Below are 16,148 nucleotides of genomic sequence, written 5' to 3'. Positions count from 1 at the left end.
ACAGCTGCAGACAGAGCTGGAGGCTGATAGTATCAGCTGGATGAGCCAAAACTAGAGGGGCCGCCCTGGGAGAGACAAGCAGGCTGGGCACAGGAGGACCTGAAATGAGTCATCGCAGACCAGGGCCTCAGCCATGGCTTGCAGAAAGAGATCAGGACCGTGAGGCATGAAGGAACGGGCGTGCAAAGTCTCTAGAAAGTGAAGCAATAAGAAGGACGAGTGTCACACTCCATCTTCTAACCCCATCAGCCTGTGTTCTTTTTGTTTGCCTGTTCTGGGTGTGTGTGTGTGTGTGTGTGTGAGAGAGAGAGAGAGAGAGAGAGAGAAAGAGAGAGAGAGAGAGAGAGAGAGAGAGAGAGAGAGAGAGAGAGAGAGAGAGAGAGAGAGAGAGAGATCAGGCTTCAAATCCTGATGCTCAGATCTCAGCCTCCTGAGTCGTAAAGAGCCACCAGCACCTGGTTTCTGTACCTTCTGATTTCCTTCTTCCTCTCCATAAGGACATAACAGAGGAAGAAAACAGACACATGGTCCCAGAAAATGGGCTAGCAGGCATCTAGACTGCTGAGGGAGAAGCCACACACCCCTTCTCCTTTGTACCTGCACCTGTCACCTCAGTCAAGACTCTGAGAAAGAAGCATTTTGCAATAAGGGCTGGGAGGGCCGAGAGTGTGGCTTAGTGGTAGAGTGCTTGCCTAGCATGAATGAAGCCCTGAGTTCAATTCCTCAGTACCATATACTTAGAAAATGCCAGAAGTGGTGCTGTGGCTCAAGTGGTAGACTGCTAGCCTTGAGCAAAAGAAGCTCAGGGACTGTGCCCAGACCCTGAGTTCAAGCCCCAGGACTGACAGAGAAGGAGGAGGAGGAAGAGGAGGAGGAGGAGGAGGAGGAGGAGGAGGAGGAGGAGGAGGAGGAGGAGGAGGAGGAAGAGGAGGAAGGTAGTGGCTCATGTCTGCAGTCTTAGCTACTCAGGAAGCTGAGATCTGAGTATTAAGGTTCAAAGCCAACCCAAGCAAGAAAGTTCATGAAACTCTTGTTTCCCTGATCCCCCCACACCCAAGAAAGTCAGAAGTGAAGCTGTGACTCAAGTGGAAGAGAACCAGCCTTGAGCAAAAAAGTTCACAGACAGAATCCAGGCATTGAATTCAGGCACACACACACACACACACACACACACACACACACACACACACTCACTCACACCGAAATGGCTTTGGGCCTGACCTGAACAGAGCGGGGGCAGGGGAGGGAGGGGCGGGGAAGCCCAACTCCTTTAGTAAGACAGAAGGAAGTGGCCTCAGTATAAAACCACAAACTTTGTATTTTCTGTTGTTGGACACAACGTTAAGAGCAACGGATTTAGTCAAGTGGCAATGGCTCACATCCATAATCCTAGATTTGCAGAAAATTGAGGATCAGAGGATCATGGTTCAAAGCCAGCCTGAGCAGACAAATCCAGGAGATTCTTATCTGGAATTAACCAACAAAAAGCTGGAAGTAGAGGTGTGTCTCAAGACTACTTGCAGTCTTGAACTCAGTCTTGAGTCTGAGTTCAAGCTCCAGTGCTGGCATGTACGTGCACACACACACACACACACACACACACACACACACACAAGGATCAGTGATATAGCACCAACCTATATCACTGAGTCACACCTAAAAACAAACAGGCAAAACTCTAAAATTCCTCAGCTTAATGGGATGAATTATACCCATTAAATATAACTATGAAAAATATATCATATAGAAAAAAGCCAGAAGTGGTGCTGAGGGTCAAGTGGTAGAGCTCTAGCCTTGAGAAAGTCCAAGGACTGTGCTCAGGCCCTGAGTACAAGCCCCAGGACTGGCCAAAAAAAAAAAAGGCGGGGGGACTGAGAGGTTTTGAAAAAAATTTTGAAAGAGTGGACAAATTCTGATTTATTGACAGATATAAAAATGAACTGGTTATTCTGGACCCCATGGCTGATAAGCAGCATTAACCCAATGTGGTTATGTACACCTGTAATCCCAGCATACAGGAACTAGAGGTAACAGGATCACCAATTTGAGGCCAGGCAGACCCTCAATTTCAAAAAAAAAAAAGCCAGATACAGGTGCTTCATACCCAGCCCCCAGAAAGTTTATATTTTTAAATAATTTTTATTCTGTTAAACAAGACTAGAATGAGATTCAGAAGCTCAATAGCATTAGTTAAGACTCAGAGAGCCAGGTGACAATGGCTCACACCTACAATACTAGCTGCTCAACAGGCTGAGATCTGAGGCTCTCAGTTCAAAGCCAGCTAAGGAAGGAAAGTCCGTAAGACTCTTACGTCCTGTAAATCACCAAAAAGCCAAAAGTGGAGCTGTGGTTCAAGTGGCAGAGTACCAGACAGCACCCAAGAGTTCAAGCCCTAGTACCAGCAATTTAAAAAAAAAAAAAGCAGGGCACAGTGGCTCATGCCTGCAATCCTAGCTACTCAGGAGGCTGAGATCTGAGGATGGAGGTTCAAAGCTAGCCCAGGCACTAAAGTCCATGAAACTCTTATCTATCTCCAATTCATCACCAGAAAACATGAAGTGGGGCTGTGGCTTAAGAGGTAGGGAGGTAACCTTGAGCTGAAGAGTTCGAGGACAGTGCCCAGGCCAGAGTTCAAGCCCCAAGACCCACAAAAGGAAAAAAAAAAAGAAAAGATGACTCAAGTCACTTAAATGTCGCAAAGAGAATGGCCCTGTTTCTTCATACTTCCCTCTTCTCTATATGGAAGTGAAGTTCATTTACCCAACAACTAGATTCTCCAGAATGTACTAGGGTTCATTTAGGATCTTTACAATTCACTTAATGAATTCTTTACTCAGTTATTTACTCATTAAAATAATATGGGGGGAAAGTATTGTGGTTTAATCCAAGTCCTCAGAATTGCTCAAAAGGTGCTCTGCCATTTGAGCCAAGTCCCCTAAACCTTGCCCATGAAGTAATTACTTTGTGCCAGTCACTGGGGGGTCCAGAAGGAGACAAAGTCCTCATGGACTTTCTCTTCTCTCTTGGAGTACCAGAGACAGAACCCTGCCACCATGCTCAGGTCCCACCCCCTAAACCCTGTCAGTCAACTCCTAGACAGCTGAAGTACCTAATCAAGTCAACAGTACCCAGGAATGAATGCCCTCCCCATCCTACCACCAAAGCATCTCTTGAGCTCTCCCTTGTACAAGTGAATAAGACTGGAGGCTTGGCTCAAGTGGTAGAGCACCAGCCACCTAAGCAAACCTGAAGCCTTGAGTTCAAATTTCACTACCTGAAAAAAAAATAATCATATTTTCACAAACCTTGGCTGGAATAATTCTGGGATATCTGTTGTATGCCCTCCCATCTCCCTTTACTGGCTGCTTCCCCTCTCCGCTCCCACACACATTGGTACTGAGGCTTGAACTTGGGACCTGGTCACTGTCCCTTAGCTTTCCCACCCAGGATTTGAGCCACACCTCTGGTTCTACCTTTTTGCTGGTTGACTGGAGATAACAGTCTAACCATGTTTTCTGCCCAGGTTGGCTTTGAACCACAATCCTCAGATCTCAGCCCCCAATACCCAGCTTTATGGACTACTTTCTTGTACCCTTCTCCATTGTGTTTGCTAGACCCTGAACCTCCAAAATAAATAAACTACTTTTTTTATTTGCATCCTGTTTCAGGGTCTGCTTCTGGAAGAGAGCAGGAAGTCAGACACGAGCCAGGTGTTACTCAGCTAGACATTATGATGGGAACAGAAACATGTCCAGGGGGTGAGGTGACACAGAAAAGAATTTGAAACCAGCAGGTGTAGATTATACTGCAGCTTCAAAAGTAACCAAACTGGGCCGGTGGGAGTTTGGCCTAATGGTAGAGTGCCTGCCTAGCATGCATGAAGACCCGGTTCAATTCCTCGGTACCACATACATAGAAAAAGCCAGAAATGGTGCGGCTCAGGGTAGAACACTAGTCTTGAGGAAAGCCTAAGGACAGTGGTCAGGCCCTGAGCTCAAGCCCAGGACTGGCAAAAAAAAAAAAAAAAAAAAAAAAAACAAACAGTAACCAAACAGAGGTAATGGCCCTGGAGCATCATTCACAAAGACACAGGAGATGAGAACAGGGTAGAATTCTTGGTGGACTCACTAAGGGCAGATTCTGACACTTTGGCAGAGAGATTTAGACAGTGAAAGATGGCAGTGATAACTGTTACTAAGCAACCAAAAACAAACAAACAAACAAAAAAATCAAGCCAGCTGCTAGTGACTCCTGCCTGTAATCCTAGCTATTCAGCAGGGTGAAATCTGAGAATTGCAGTTCAAAGCCAGCCTGGGCACAAAAGTCCCTGAGACTCTTATCTCCCAATTAACCACTAGAAAACCGGAAGTGGTGCTGTGGCTCAGCATGGTAGAGTGCTATCCTTGAGCAAAAGAGCTCAGGACAGTGCCCAGGCCCAGAGTTCAAGCCCCACAATCTAAAGATGTAACTCTACAGCCGGAAGCCAGGCGTTCCTGCCGGTCATCCAAACTACTCAGGAGGCTGAGATCTAAGGATCAAGTTTCAAAGCCAGACCAGGCAGGAAAATCCATGAGACAAATTGAAAGGGCAGCACACTAAGACTCGGAATCACTGGCTTTTCTAACAAATCTTGACTTTAGGTCAAGATTTAAGTCACTAGAAAAGGGGAAGTGGAGCTGTGGCTCAAGGGGGAGGGCAGTAGCCTTGATCTGAAGAACTCAGGGACAACACCCAGGCCCAGAGTTCAAGCCCCATGACTCACAAAAAAGAAAATGAAAAGAAAAGAAATGGGGATAGGAGAGAAAAACTGGGAAAGCTGAGAGCAGGGAAAGGGTGGCATTGTCCAAAAAGACTGCCTTATGCAACTGTAACCCTTGTGTACATCACCTTTACAACAATAATAAAAATGAACACATATATAAATAATGAAAAGAAAGCTTTCTAATAGACTAGAATTCCTGCCATGCACTACATGAATGACTGAGCTCTGAGCTCAGCCATTGGCCCTGCAGCAAGGAGAAGGCGGGCCTATCCAGGAACACATGGCTTTGGCTGCAGGAGTGACCCATACAGTCATGACTGCTTCAACCCTTCATTTTCTCCTTCTCTCAGTCACTCTGGGTCAGACTTCACAGCCCCATCCCACTTCCTTCCACGTGTCCCCAACTTTCAACTTCCCCTTGCATCTGCTTCTCAAAGCACCCATTTCCTAAGGGCTGGTACACCCCCTCAATTCCCAAGACAGGATCTGGATGTGATGGTGGTGCATTGTAGAGGCTAGCTGGTCCAAAGTGGAGAGTAGTAACAAACTCTCCAAGAAGACACTGGTCCTGTTTCAAGGAGTAATAGAGAAGGAGGAGAAGGGAAGAGAGGTTCTTTCTAGGTGGTGGTTGTGGCTGTGGTCATCGTGGGGTTTGAACTCAGGGTCCAGGTTTTGTCTCAAGCTTTTCTGCTCAAGGCTAGAACTCTACCATGTGGAGCCACAGAGCTACTTCCAGTTTTCTGGTGACTAACTGGAGATAAAAATCTCAGGAACTAGGGGCCAGGAGTTTGGCCTAGTGGTTAAAGTGCTTGCCTAGCATGCGCGAAGACCCAGGTTCGATTCCTTGGTACCACATACATACAAAAAAGCTGGAAGTGGTGCTGAGGCTCAAGTGGTAGAGCTCTAGCCTTGAGAAAGTCCAAGGACAGTGCTCAGGCCCTGAGCTCAAGCCCAGGACTGGCAAAAAAAAAAAAAAATTAGGGGGGCCAGGAATTTGGCCTAGTGGTTAAAGTGCTTGCCTACCATGCACGAAGACCCGGGTTCGATTCCTTGGTACCACATATATAGAAAAAGCTGGAAGTGGTGCTGAGGCTCAAGTGGTAGAGCTCTAGCCTTGAGAAAGTCCAAGGACAGTGCTCAGGCCCTGAGTTCAAGCCCCAGGACTGGCAAAAAAAAAAAGCTAAACCATGTGCTGGTGGCTCATGCCTGTAATCCCAGCTCCTCAGGAGGCTGAAATCTGAGGATGGAGCTTCAAAACCTACCTGAGGCAGATAAATCTAAAAGCCTCTTATCTCCAAGTAATCCAGTGGAGAAAAAGCCAGAAGTGGAGGTGTGGCCCGAGTGGCTGAGCATCACCAGCCTTGAGCAGAAAAAGCAAGAAAGAAAAAGAAAAGAAAGACGAGATAAATTGAGACTGAAGACTAGTTTCAGAGGCTACTGCAACTGAGGAACAGAGTCAAGACTAGAAGAGTATTTTATTAGTGGTGCTCGATTTTACAACCAAAAGGGCCTTTGTCTTTATTGTTTTTTTTGCTAGTGTGAACAAACTTCTGAAAGTAATCCTCTCTTCTAGCTCTTGAAGCCAGGATCCAACAGAAAGACACATTCAAGTAGATCCCCTCTCCAGAAGTGGTGCTGTGGCTCAAGTGGTAGAGTGCTAGCCATGAGAAAGCTCAAGGACAGTATCCAGACCCAGGACTGACAAAAAAGAAAGAAAGGAAGAAAGAGAGAAAGAAAGAAAGAAAGAAAGAAAGAAAGAAAGAAAGAAAGAAAGAAAGAAAGAAAGAAAGAAAGGAAAAGAAAAGAAAGAAAGAAAGAAAGAAAGAAAGAAAGGAAAAGAAAAGAAAAGAAAAGAAAAGAAAAGAAAGAAAGAAAGAAAAAGAAAGGGAAAGGAAAGGAAAGGAAAGGAAAGGAGCCAGAGATGGAGCTGTGGCTCGAGTGGTAGAGTGCTAGCCTTGAGCAAAGGAGCTCAGGGACAGCGCCCAGGCCCTGCGTTCAAGCCTCAGGACTGGCAAAAGAGAAAAAGAAAAGGCAGCTTGATGCAAGATCACTTGAAGCCATCGCCTTTAGTAGGCCCTGGCCCAAGACTTTAAGGAGGAGGCAGAGGGCCCCTGACTCTCCCCGCTGCCACCCCAAACCCTCTTCCCACCCCTCCATCAGCCTCGGCTTCCATCCGCACTCCCCTGGCCTCCAATTCTCAGACTCACGTGTTATTTTTCCCATCCCTCTGGACTGGGTTCGATTCCCCTTCCCCCAGCACCCATCCCAAAGTGGGCACCGAGACCTCAGCGATCCAGTGTCTCCCCCCCTCCCCGTCCGTCCCTCCCTCCCTCTCTGCAGCCTCCCCACCCCCACCATCACGGCTCCTCGCCCTCGGGCCCCACGAGCAACAGTGGCTGGGCATTTTTGCCTTTGTCGTGCCAGCACACGTCGAAGAAGGGGTAGACGGGGCCGGGCAGGCGTTCTCGGAAGGCGAAGAGGAGCTGGAGGTCGTCGGGGTCGCTGGCGTCGTAGAAGGCGAGGACGCCGTCGGGGAAGCTCAGGTAGAGCCCCACGCGCGCGGGCCGCGTCTCGGTGCGCAGCGCGCGCGGCTCCTTGGCCTCCACGTGCGCCTCCAGGACCTTCCCGTCGCGCAGCCCCAGCAGCCACAGCCCCTGCGAGGGCACCGCGTGCAGCCGGCCCCGCCGCGGGGCGTCGGCCGCCATCACGCCCAGGGCCCAGCGCGGCTTGTCGCCCACCTCCACCTCCCAGTAATGTTCCCCCTCCGACAGCAGCTGCCGCGCCACCACCGCCACCGCCTTGTCGAACCGGCGCTGCTCGTCCTCGGCCGCCGCCACCGCCGGCTTCTGCTCCGTGCACTGCACGCGCCGGCCCGAGGGGGACACCACCAGGCTGGGGTGCGCGGAGCTGGGGTCCAGAGTCAGCTCCGCCAGGGCTGCGGGGAGAGGAGAGGCGGCTGGGCAACCCCGATCCCCTTGTCCACCTACTGCGCGCCTCCCCTTGGCCAAAACACCTCTGGGCAAAGGGAAATTCGCTCCCCGGTGTTTTCCTGCCCAGGAGGGAGAGGGGAGGGGGGGCGCGCACAGAATGTCACACTTGTCTGAGCTTCGGGTGGGTCACTGGGGAATGACAGTCCCTCCCCGGGGCAGGCTAGACAGAGGAGATGGAAGGCCGGGTGACCGACCCTCTGTGCCCCACATACACCAGGATGTGATCCGAGGAATAGGACTCCAGGCGGGCGCACGCAGTGAGAACCACGGAGGACGCGCTTAGGAGAGGATCGTGAAGGCGCAATACCTCTCTCTCTGTCTCCCATCACACAAAGTAGTATTTATGAAAATGAACTCCAGGCAATGGAAATGAGAGGACTTTTGTCTTTTTTTTCTTCTTCTTCTTCTGGTCCTGTGTGTGTGTGTGTGTGTGTGTTTACCTATCTTTAGGAGGAGGGGGAAGGCACAAAAATGGATAGGAGTTTGGCCTACTGGCAGACTGACTGCTCGCCTAGCATGCAGGAAGACCCATTCCTCGGTACCATATATATAGAAAAAAGCTGGAAGTGGTGTTGTGGCTCAAGTGGTAGAGCTCTTTCCTTGAGAAATCCCAAGGACAGTGCTCAGGCCCTGAGTTCAAGGCCCAGGAAAAGCTGGAAGTGGTGCTGTGGCTCAAGTAAGCAGAGGGCTAGCCTTGAGCAAAAAGTGTCCTAGGACAGTGCCCAGGCTCTGAGTTCAAGCCCCAGAACTGGCACCAAAAAAAAAAAAAGCTTGGGGCCGGGAGTTTGGCCTAGTGGTTAAAGTGCTTGCCTAGCATGCATGAAGACCCGGGTTCGATTCCTCGGTACCACATACATAGAAAAAAGCTGGAAGTGGTGCTGAGGCTCAAGTGGTAGAGCGCTAGCCTTGAGAAAGTCCAAGGACAGTGCTCAGGCCCTGAGCTCAAGTCCAGGACTGGCAAAAAAAAAAAAAAAAAAAAAAAAAAAAAGCTCAGGGACAGTGTCCTGAGTTCAAGCCTCAGGACCTGCACCAAGTCGGGGAGGAGGCTCCCTTCATTCCCACCCTATCCAGCCCAGCTGTGCAGATGTATTCCAGCTCTGGTAAGAAAAGCTAAGGCCTGGCATGCTCCCCTCCCCTCCCTCTCCCAGCCTGGCCTGGTTCATTTAACAGGAGTTGTGTCTCTGTTCTGAGAGGATCACATCAAGAGTCAATGCATCCATCATGGTGTAATCTTCACTTGAGGCCCTCAGCACCCCATCTTGTCACTCACCTGCCCCAGATCCCCATCTGTACAGACCCAGAGGCCAAGGACACTTCTTTCAATGACCCTCTGAAGTAGGATGGGAGACCCTGACTTCACACAGAGCTCGCCCCCCTCCCCACCCCATACCTGGCATCAGAGCCCGGAACATCTTCTTCCACACCTGGAATTTGAAATCATCTGAGATAATAGGTAACTGGATATCCAGTCGAGCAGGTGGAGGAGACTCTGACAGAATCTTCTGCAGCCTGCAGAGGGAGGGGGAGGAGGAAGAGTCTGAAGAGTGGGAGGGAGGGGGAACTCCAAGTTCTCCCCTAAATTATACCCCTGCTTAAAACTTTTCCATTCAGTTTTACTTTGGAGTTATGCCTGTAATCTAATCTACTCCGGATACAGAGACGAGAGGATTGAGAGTTTGAGGACAACACAAGCAAAATGAAAGAGACTCCATCTCAAAAAAAAAAAATGTGTGTATGTATGTATGTATATATATATATATATATATATATATATATATATATATGCCTGACACAGATGGTTCATGCCTGTTATCCTACTCAGGAGGATGAGATCTGAGGACTGTAGCTAGAAACCAGTTGGGCAAGAAACTCTGTGAGGGCCGGGAGTTTGGCCTAGTGGTTAAAGTGCTTGCCTAGCATGCATGAAGACCCGGGTTCGATTCCTCGGTACCACATACATAGAAAAAAGCTGGGAAGTGGTGCTGAGGCTCAAGTGGTAGAGCTCTAGCCTTGAGAAAGTCCAAGGACAGTGCTCAGGCCCTGAGCCCAAGCCCAGGACTGGCAAAAAAAAAAAAAAAAAAAAAGAAACTCTGTGAGAGTCTTTATTTCCTATTAACAACCAAAAATCCAGAAGTGGGCATGTGATTTAAGTGGTAGTGCACCAGCCTTCAGTGAAAAAGCTAAAGAACAGCACCCAGGAGCTGAGTTCAAACCCCAGAATCAACACACACACACACACACACACACACACACACACACACACACACACACTTCAGCACTTCTCAACCAGCCCAGCTTGTCTTTTCCCAGTTTACCATTTTGTCCCCTGCTCCAGCTCCCCCAGCTAATCCCCCATCCATTTCTCCAGCAACTATCTCCCTTCCTCTGGGAAGCCTTCTTGGTCATCTCTTTCCTTCCCTCCCCTGCTGCACTGAACCCAAGGCCATGACTGTTCTGGTCTGAATCATCATCAGCCTAGGAGCGGACCCAGGGGAGAAAGCACAGCTCAGTTTCAATGGCAGCAAAGTGACAGCACCAGAGAAGTCTTTTGGGTACACTGCAGGGACAGGAAAACCCCGGTCTTGTCCTTAGAAGACTGGAGCAAGTTGGGCAAAGGCATCACAATGATCTCACCTGCTGGTCACTAAGCAGTAGGTCTGAAGAGAAACAAAAACAGAATAGAGATAAAGCAATTAGGAAGGGACTCTGGGAACCTTTGGGGATTGAGAGTGTCAAATGTAAGAGCAGCATGAATCAGAAAAGACAAAAGAAACCCAGCAAGCAGAACCTTCCTATTCCTTTACCATTACATGAAGTAGAAAAAAGGACTGTGGTTCACATCTGTAATCCCAGATCATGGAGGCTGAGTATCTCAAATCGAAGCCAGCCAGGGAAGTCTGGGAGACTCTTATTTCTAACAAATCACTAAAAAGGTTAAAGTGGAGCTATATCAGAATGCTATCCTTGTGCATAAAATGCTCAGGAACCAGAGAGCCTAGGCCCTGAGTTCAAGCCACAAAACTGACAATAAAACTAAATAAATAAATAAGCAAGCATATAATATCTATGATATCAGGGTTTCTTTTCCCCTCTGAGAAATGGGACTTGAACTCAGGGCCTGGGTAATATCATTGAGCTCTTTTGCTCAAGGCTAGCAATTCCACCACTGTGCACCACAGCCACCACATCTGGTTTTCTGGTGGTACATTGGAAATGAGTCTCACCAACTTTCCTACTCTGGCTGGCTTCAAAATTGCAATCCTCATATCTCAGCTTCCTGAGTAGCTAGGATTACAGGTATGAACCCCAGTCAGCTTTCATCTTCCTAAGCGGTGTCCAATCTGAACATCACTTGGATATGAGACCCTGGCTCATCCCTAGCCTGTAGGCCTCAGGGTCTCTGTACAACAGTGGATGAGGTCTCTGGAGTCTGAGCCATGGCTAAGAGACAGAGGCAGGAGGACATGGAGACCTTACCATGAGGAATTCAGTCTGTGGCTTGTCAGCCACTTCATCCAGCACTTTCTCCATCTGCCGCAGCTGCTCCAGGTAAGACTTCAAGGCCAACAGCTCCCTCTTTAAGGCCACAGCAGCATCACCTCGAACTCGTTCTGCCTCTTGGTCCAAAGAATTCTCCAGAGTCGCCAGAAACACACGCATCTTGCCCAGCTGCTCCCCAACAGACTTCCGGAACTGACGCACTGTCTCCTGAAGGGCAATGGGGGGAATGGATAGGAAAAGTCCTTACCTCTGGGGTTCTTCCACCCAGACCCCAGTCCCCAGGCTAGACTACACTGGCCCTCACCTCCACCTCTGCCAGCTGGTGCTCCAACACAGACAAGTTCTTCTCCTTTTTCATGCATGCCTCCTGCAGCTGCAGCTTCTGCTGCGGGAGCTGACTCTGCAGGGAGGGGGACAGAGCAAAAGTGGCAGAGATAATTGGGGAACCCCGTGAAATCCCCTCTTGTGTAGTTAATATACACCAACAAGGAAATATCCAATTGTGGGTAGTTATTATATGAGACCAAATTTGTATGTATATAATATATACTAAAACAGATATATATATAATGTATCTCCCATCTATATAGTATATATACACTAAGGTAAAATTGCACAAACTATAAGTATTATATAAACAGGGGCTAGGAGTGTGGTCTAGTGATAGAGTTCTTGCCTAACATCAAAGAAACCCTGGGTTCAATTCCTTGGTACCACATACACAGAAAAAGCCAGAGGTGGTGCTGTGGCTGTCTGTGGCTCAAGTCGTAGAGTCAGTGACCAGGCCCTGAGTTCAAGACCCAGGACTGGATAGATAGATAGATAGATAGATAGATAGATAGATAGATACATACATACATACATACATACATACATACATACATATACATCTGCAATCCTAGCTACTCAGGAAGCTGAGATCTGAGAATAACCATTTGAAGCCAGCCAGGGCAGGAAAGTCCATGAGACTCTCATCTCCACTTAAGCACCAGAAAAGCAGAAGTGGTGCTGTGACTCAAAGTGACAGAGTGCTATCCTTGAGTAGACAGTGTCCAGGCCCTGAGGTCAAGCTCAAAAAAAAGAGAAAGAAAAGAAATTCAACCTGCAGTTCTTTAGTGGGGGGTGGAGCCCGTGGACTATGGGGCCCCCAACAGGCTAGTTACATTTCTTTCTTTCTTTGTTTTTGAAGGGGGTCAGTCATGGGGCTTGAACTCAAGACCTAGACCTTGTCCCTGAGCTTTCATTTGTTTTTGTTTTTGTTTTCTCAAGGCTAGTGCTTTACTGCTTTGAGCCACAGTGCCAATTCTGGTTTACTGGGGATTCACTGGAGATAAGAGTCTCACTGACTTTCCTGCCCTGGCTGGCTTTGAACTGCAATCTTCAAATCTCAGCCTCCTGAGTAGCTAGGTTTGCAAGCAATGAGCCTGGCTACTTTTTCTTTCTTTCTCTTGTATGCCAGTCCTAAAGCTTCAGTTCAGTCACTGTGCATTGTCCCTGAGCTTTTGTGCTCAAGGCAAGTGCTCTACCACTTGAGCCACAGCCCCACTTCTAGCATTTTTGAGGGTTGGGCTAGCTGACATTTTGTACCACTTCACAAGTTCTTCTCTCTCCTGTCAGCTAAAGATGTACAGGAGGTGGTAGTTCTTGGGACTTCCTCGAGGAGGCTCTGCCCTTTACCAGGAGACTGACCAACAGCCAGGACTGGGCTGGACAGTGTACTAATGACCAGCCTGGCTAGGGCACACAACTCTCTCTGTGTACAAAGAGGAGTGGTGAAAGAGCAGGAAAATCCGAGACACTCCATGCCTCCTCCTCTGCATCTGCAGGCCTTTAAGTGCCAGGGCCTCCCTGGGCTAGTGGCACACACATCTGCCCATACCCACACGGGTGTGACTCCCAGGCTAATGTGTGCCTGCGTCTCTCCTCTCCCACGCCTCGGTGATTTTTCTTTAGCACCGATTAGAATCACAATCCTTGGGGCATACACACCACCCGTGCGTGGGCTAGTGAAGCGTTCAGGAAAACAGCCTGGACTGGATCTCGGTGCCAGGAATGCTTTTTGCCTTGCCCTCCCCTCCTTGAGTTTTGCCCAAGGTTGACACTCCTGGGTGTCAAGCCCACACGTGCGACTTGACTGGGCAGCCTGGCACACAGCAGTCGGGCCGGGTGCCCGGCTTCCTGCTGCCACGCAGACGTGCCAGCCTGGCAGACCCACCCGGGGTACCCAGCCGCACTGCAGCCTGATCTCCCTGGGCAAGCGGAGGGGACTGTGGCTGGAAAAGCAGATTCGCAGAATTCTGGGCGCAGTCTAGGTGCGGCTTTTCCTGCCTTAGTTCACTTCCCTTCCTGGCACTGCCTTTCCCTGCAGACTTCACCCCCGGCCCGGGCCCCGCCCACACCTCCATAGCAACTGCAGGCCCCGCCTTCCGCACCCGCCCCACCCACTTCTCCCTAGCAGCCGCAGGGCCCGTCCTCCTGTAGGGCTCCGCCCACCACTCCATAGTAACGTCAGACCCCGCCCTCCTGTACGGGCTCCGCCCATTTCTCCATAGTAACCGGAGGCTCCGCCCTCCGCAGCTCCGAATCCCAGCCGAGGGCGCTCGCCAGTCATCCCAGCTCCTCGGAAGGCTGAGATCCATGATCATGGCTCGAAGCCAGCCCAGCCAGGAAAGTCCGCGAGACTTCGATCTCCAATTAACCAGCCAAAACAAAAGTCGAAAGTGGAGCAGTGGCCCACGGGGGCTGGAGCTCCAGCCTTGAGTACCCAAGCTCAGGGACTGCGCCCTGAGTTCAAGCCCCCGGACCGGCACACTCACACACACAGAAAGGGAAAGCATCCAAAGCGCACGCGGGGGCCTCGCCGTGTAGCAGGCCCATCGCGCCCACCCCACCCCCGACCCCCGCACCTTGAGGCGCGTGTGGGCCTCGGCGGCCGGCAGCAGGCGGTGGCCGCGGTGCGCGCCGAGCGAGGCGCAGACGCCGCACACGAGCGCGCGGTCCTGCTCGCAGTAGATGCTCAGCGGGTCCTGGTGCTCCTCGCACAGGCCCTGGGGCACCTGCGCCAGCCTCTCCACCAGGCGCGCCAGCTGCAGGTTGGTGCTCAGCGCCTGCGGCCGCGTGGGCGCCTGGCAGCTGGGACAGGGCACCGAGCCGTCGGCCGCCGCCTCCCCGCCCGCGCGGCCCAGGCAGGCGCGGCAGAAGCTGTGTCCGCACTCGGCCGTCACCGGAGCCTCGAACAGCTTCAGGCACAGCGGGCAGCTCAGCTCCTGCCGCAGAAGGCCCGGGGCAGCCGACATGGTGAAGCTGGAGTGGGGAAGGGGGAGAAGGGTTGGGGGGTCAGTAGGGGAGGACAGTGACCCACAGGCTGGACCAGAGGCCCAGCAGGAAGAAGCCGGGCGACAAGACCCGAATGGATCCTGGCTTGGCCCACATTTAGATCCATGTGCTGTCCTTCTCTTCCCTTCTCTCTCTTTCTTTGTGCCAGTCCTGAGGCTTGAGTTCAAGGCCTGAGCACTGTCCTTGGGCTTTCTTCAAGGCTCGTGATCTACCACTTGAGCCACAGCACCACTTCCGGCATGTGTGTGTGTGTGTGTGTGTGCGTGTGTGCGGTGCTGAGGAATCCAACCCAAGGCTTCATGCATGCTAGGCAAGCACTCTGCCACTAGGCCACACTCCCAGCCCTCTGTGTCCTTTACAACCCCAGTTTCTAAACATAAGCCTGAATTCCAGTCCTGTCCCCTGTCCCTGCTCTTGTCTTCACCCCAAGCCACAGACCTTGGGCTCAACCCTAGCCCTCCAGAACCCTCACCCCTAGCCCCCCTCTGGCAGCTCCCTCTGTTCCATCTCTGCCCACTGCTTCAGGCCCACAGGACTCACCCGTCTGGTTAGAGATCGTTGGTCGAGTACCTTCCAACAATGAAAAAAAAATTAAAATTAAATATAAAGGCAAAACGACCAGAACAACTAGTCAGAGTCAGGCCTAAATAAGGAGCTCAGAGGTTTGTCAAAGACAAGTGAGGGACAAACGGCAGGCTCGGAGTGAGGACAGGAATTCCAGGGGAGTTGAAAGTGGACACAGCAGGACTGAGTGAGGCTCCAGGACTATATTTAGTCGTCGGCCCATCCCCTCCCATCACTTCTGGAAACTGTTCTAAAAGTGAAGGCTGGACAGTCATCCCGTTGGCATCTTATATCAAGGCCACCTGCTCTGGCCCATCTACTACTGATCCCTCGTGGAGGCCAGCTGGAATCAGAGCTCAGAGCCAGTGGGAGACAGGGCCACACACGACACAGAAAACTGAAGCCAGGTCTCCTCTTCCTTTGCCTCCTCCCCATCTCCATCCACACTGGCTTCTTTTCTTCTTCCTAGCTTCAAGGCTCTCTGTCACCTGTCACCCAGCTGTTTCTCAAGCTTAGATGTCATTACATTCCACTGACAGCTGGACACTGGTGGCTCACACCTGTAATTCAGCTACTCAGAAAGCTGAGATCTGAGGATCATGGTTCAAAGCCAGCCCAGGAAGAGAAATCCAAGAGAAGAGACCTTATTTCCAGTGATTTGCCTAAAAGCTATAAGAGTAGAGCACCTGCCTTGACCGGAAGAGGCTGAGTGAGAGTGAAAGGCCCTGACTTCAAGCCCCAGTACCAGCACACACACACACACACACACACACACACACACACACACACACACACACTAAGGGGTAGTGCCCAGGCCCTGAGTTCAAGCCCCAGTAAAAGAAAGAAAGAGAGAGAAAGAGAGGGAAGGAAGGAAGAAGAAAAAGAAGGGAAGGAGAGAGAGGAAGGGAGGGATGGAGGGAGGGAGGGAAAAAGGGAGAAGAGATTGTTCCTCCTAGAGATGCCAGAACCTCCTCCCCCACCCCACCCTGCCAGAC

General features: G+C 50.7%; 1 protein-coding gene across 1 annotated transcript; it reads right to left on the bottom strand.

Moving 5' to 3' along the window:
• Positions 1–7,119: 7,119 nt before the first annotated feature.
• On the bottom strand, positions 7,120–15,304 carry Trim72 (tripartite motif containing 72). The gene is made up of 7 exons (XM_090318675.1): positions 15,130–15,304; positions 14,160–14,556; positions 11,558–11,653; positions 11,230–11,460; positions 10,387–10,409; positions 9,143–9,261; positions 7,120–7,697 (listed from the first exon to the last, which is right to left on the bottom strand). Exons 2-7 carry the CDS (start codon positions 14,547–14,549, stop codon positions 7,120–7,122), a joined length of 1,437 nt encoding a protein of 478 aa, XP_090174801.1. The 5' UTR covers positions 14,550–14,556; positions 15,130–15,304.
• Between the last annotated feature and the right edge of the window lie 844 nt (positions 15,305–16,148).

This window comes from Megascapheus bottae, chromosome 25, assembly GCF_031878675.1.
Source record: "Megascapheus bottae isolate mThoBot1 chromosome 25, mThoBot2.hap1, whole genome shotgun sequence".
In the NCBI taxonomy this organism is placed as follows: Eukaryota; Metazoa; Chordata; class Mammalia; order Rodentia; family Geomyidae; genus Megascapheus; species Megascapheus bottae.
This window is presented reverse-complemented; position numbering and strand designations above follow the sequence as displayed.